Source organism: Megalobrama amblycephala, linkage group LG2 (genome assembly GCF_018812025.1).
Source record: "Megalobrama amblycephala isolate DHTTF-2021 linkage group LG2, ASM1881202v1, whole genome shotgun sequence".
NCBI lineage: Eukaryota > Metazoa > Chordata > Actinopteri > Cypriniformes > Xenocyprididae > Megalobrama > Megalobrama amblycephala.
In genome coordinates, this window is record NC_063045.1 from 15,152,574 (window position 1) to 15,156,576 (window position 4,003).

General features: G+C 40.3%; 1 protein-coding gene across 1 annotated transcript; it reads right to left on the minus strand.

Moving 5' to 3' along the window:
• Positions 1–921: 921 nt before the first annotated feature.
• rxfp3.2b (relaxin family peptide receptor 3.2b) lies at positions 922–3,374 on the minus strand. Its single transcript, XM_048181698.1, has one exon. It carries the CDS (start codon positions 2,685–2,687, stop codon positions 1,485–1,487), a length of 1,203 nt encoding a protein of 400 aa, XP_048037655.1. The 5' UTR covers positions 2,688–3,374; the 3' UTR covers positions 922–1,484.
• Positions 3,375–4,003: the final 629 nt, after the last annotated feature.

Genomic DNA, 4,003 nt, shown 5'->3' on the forward strand with positions numbered 1-4,003 from the left:
CACAAATTTGCAGGACTAATGATTAATGATACCTGGCTAAAATCGTTTTACTATAAGGTATTCTCTCTGCGTGCAAAGAACGTGCAAGTCTATGCATTTGTGGTACCAAATTACTAAAGCCTCAAAGCCTAAAAGAGCATCTGTAATGTGAAATGATGCAAGAATATATAAATATAGTAGAAAAGAATAACTGATTTACAATAAATAATAATTTAATTATTGATATAAAACTCTTTAGCTCTGCCTTACTTTTTTATTGTCACTAATCCCATATAACTAATTATCTCAGATGGATTTATTTATTCTGTTTGATGATTTAGGAATGAGGATGATTTATTGTACATTCCTACAAAATATTTTATGCCAAAGTTGTATTAATAAAGTCCCTGAGGATGTAGTCAATAAAAGAAAGCTTTCAGCAGGCTCTTTCTGTTAATAGTCCAACTCATGTCTTTCAAAGCTTGGATGACTTTTTGTTACACAAAAGGAAAAGCTGTTTCCTGCTGTTTTCCATACAATGAAAGTCAATGGGGACTGTGGCTATCAGGTGACATTTTAAATTAGTGCTGACTAAAATTTCACTCAAAAAGCTTTATGATTTCAGAAGACTTGAAAAATAGTGCTTGAATATAAGAGAGACCACTTTTATGATGCTTTTTCTCTTCTTCTTTTAGCCTGTCTCCATCTGCTTTCATTGTGAAGAAGTTCTGTTAACATCTCCTTTGGTATTTTCTGGAAGTGAAATGGACTTAAAATGATATGAATGTGAATTGACAAAATTGTATTTTTGTATGCTATACCTTAAGGCTCAAATATGGTGTATTTATAATAAAATGTAGTTTTATTTTAATTATTTAGAAACAGCCAGTAATATGTCAAATTGAAATCAAAATCATTAATTGCAAAGTTTGACTGGTCAATCACAAAGGTAGGTATTTTATTAGTTTAGTTTTTCTTATGTACAAGATTTAAATACACTGAAAGACAAATCAAAAGGTGTGAACCTTCATTATATCTACACAACTGCAAGTAAATTTATAATTGACAATGTATTGAATGACTGATGGATTAACTACTGATCCCCCTTTTTATATCTCATGAAATAAGAAAAGGGCTGAACCCAGTTTTTTTGTGTTGTTGTTGTTCTTCTTCTTCTTTTTTCAAAAGCTGAAAAAACACATATGGATAATTTATCACTCCCTTGAAGAATGTCTTGGGGAAAAATCCTCAAGCCGTGCTACTAATATGCAGCAAAGCAAAGCAGGTGAATGGGTCCAGAATTTCCCAGTGGTTCTGATGACCAGAGGTGCATGTGAAACAGTTGCGCATTAAAAGGTACGGCGGAAGTTAGAGGAGAAAGACAAATGCTCAAGTGTTTCTGAATGAGAGGAAAGGAAAGTGGGGCAGCTCCCAAAGGACCTTTCTCACGCCTGCTTCGTCCTGTCAATCAAAAGCAAATATGAACTTATTTTCTCTGAACGACGTCAAACATCCATCTGCACGAGAACCAGTACAGGAGGCGCCTCGGCCACCTTTGCCTTGCGGGGGAGCAGTCGAGCAAAGCTTCGGTAGGACGGCGTGGCCCTCAGCAACAGCTCTTTGAGTCCGGCACGGAATTCGTGGCGGATCAGACAATAGAGCACCGGGTTGAGGCAGCTGTTTGTGTGGGCCAAGCACACAGTCAGCGGAAAAGCGTACGCCTGGACATTGTAGAAGGCCTTGCTGAAGGGCACCAGGTCAAACTTAATGAGGACGCCCCACAGAGTCAGGGCCTGATTGGGCAACCAACACAAGAAGAACGACAGGACGACGATCACAACTGACTTAGTGACCTTTGAGCGCCGCTTGTGCCTGCCCTGCTCACTTTCGGAGCCAGCCACGCCGCTGATCCTGCGGCTTAGCACGATTCTTAGAAGTAGTAGATAGCATACGGTTATCACCACCAGTGGGATCAGAAAACCAAGCAGGACCTTTTGCAACTGGTACAGTCCTAGCAACAACTGGGGGTCCCAGCTTCCCGTTTCTGGGAAGCGCACCAAGCACAGCTCCTCGTCCGTTGCAACCTGGGCTATCGTGGAATAAACGGCATGCGGGAGCGTCGCTATCAGGGATACGACCCAGATGCCCAAGCTGATCCATTTGGCCACAGCCGCCGCTGCTCTGCGGCTGTGCATCTTCAGCGAGGACGCGATGGAGTAGTACCTGGCCACACTCATGGCGGTCAGGAAATAAACGCTGGCGTACATGTTCATAGTGGTGACGGAGCTGATGATTTTGCACATAACTTTGCCGAAGGGCCAGCGGAAGTCCAGCGCTGTGTCTACGGCCCAGAACGGGAGGGTTAGGACGAACTGCAGGTCGGTTAGAGCCAAACCCATCACAAAGCAGTTGATGGAAGACTGCTTCTGCCGGTAGCGCGAGTGTAGCAGGTAGAGCGCAAGAGAGTTGCCTACAAGTCCCAGAGCGCATACCACTGAATAAATGAGAGCGATCATCACACGCACAGCCAAACTAGACCCATCACCTTGAAGTGTTGAACTAGACTCCTTTGTCAACAACTGCAACCAGCAGCGTAAAGACAGGTTCCCGCTGGCAGAGTCTGTGCAGTTGTCCAGAGCTGCGCTGGGGTCCAGTGTGTGCTCACATTCTCCCAGCTCCAGAGTTTGTGTGGTGTTATTCCTCTCCATGGCAGACTTCCACTCAGTCCGTTTTCATGGTGAAATGATACAAACGTAGAAACTAATCCATTCATGTAATTTATCTCAAGTTCATTGTGACAACCGCACTTTGTTTCCGGGCATGTATAATTAGTTAACCGGCAGCGAGAGCGCCTTCTCATCGGTCCCTCTCACTCGCACCTCTGTGCGCTCTGCAGCGCGCGCACATTCTTTTATACTCCGATGAGCATGATGCGCGTCCGCGCGCTTGCTGAGGCACGCGCCGCTTTTATGTCAGACACATTCATACATACGGTGCGCAAAACCTAGTTTTTAAACATGTTTCATCATACGAAATGGCACGTTTTAACTTTTTAAGTCATACGGATATCAATGCCTTCAGTTTGATTATGGACAGATATGTTGTTTTGGACAAATAGCCTACATAAGATCCTAAAAGACTTCTAATATATGTGAGTACTATTTGCATCAGTTAAGAATGTGTCCCTTAATCTTATTTGATACAATACTAGTAATGTATTATTGAAAATATAAGTGTTTTTTGAATTTTTTTTTTTTCTTAATTTCTTAGAAATAGCACTGATTAAGAAAAAAAAGTGCACATAAGTTTGAATCTAATCTAATCCAATTTTTCATTTGTTATAGGCCTGCTTATTAGTTTTTTTTCCAACTGCTTACACTCATTTTCAAAACTTTACACACAAATCCAAGAATTGCACACACAAAACGCAAAATGCCTCACATCTCTTGCAAACTGAAGCACTGTATTCAAAATATCACATCTCAAAAACAAACATTTGTCTTACATTGCAAACACCTTTGCTATAATTTTCTATTTTTTGGATATATATATATCGTATACAGCTATTCAAAACCTATGCTCTTCTTTCATGAGCTCCTGTACTGAAAGTAATTGGCAGAGAGAGGTTGGAAAATTCACAGTAAACACGAAAGCAAGACTGAAACCAAACCTTTTTCTTTTCTTTTCTTTTTACTTGTAAGCATTTGTGGTTTTGAATACAATATTACACAGTACGAAAGAAACAAAATCAGCATACTTCCTATTAGATTTTTGTGTGTTACGTGGAGAATTGTGTTGTGTTTTGCAAATAGTGTTTTATGAAAAAGTCAAAGGCTGAGAATTAGTGTATTTTACAGATTTAGTGTGGTTCTGATGTTTGAGTGTCAAGTTTCAGAAATTGCGTATCTATCTATCTATCTATCTATCTATCTATCTATCTATCTATCTATCTATCTATCTATCTACCTATCTTCTATCTATCTATCTATCTACCTATCTTCTATCTATCTATCTATCTATCTAT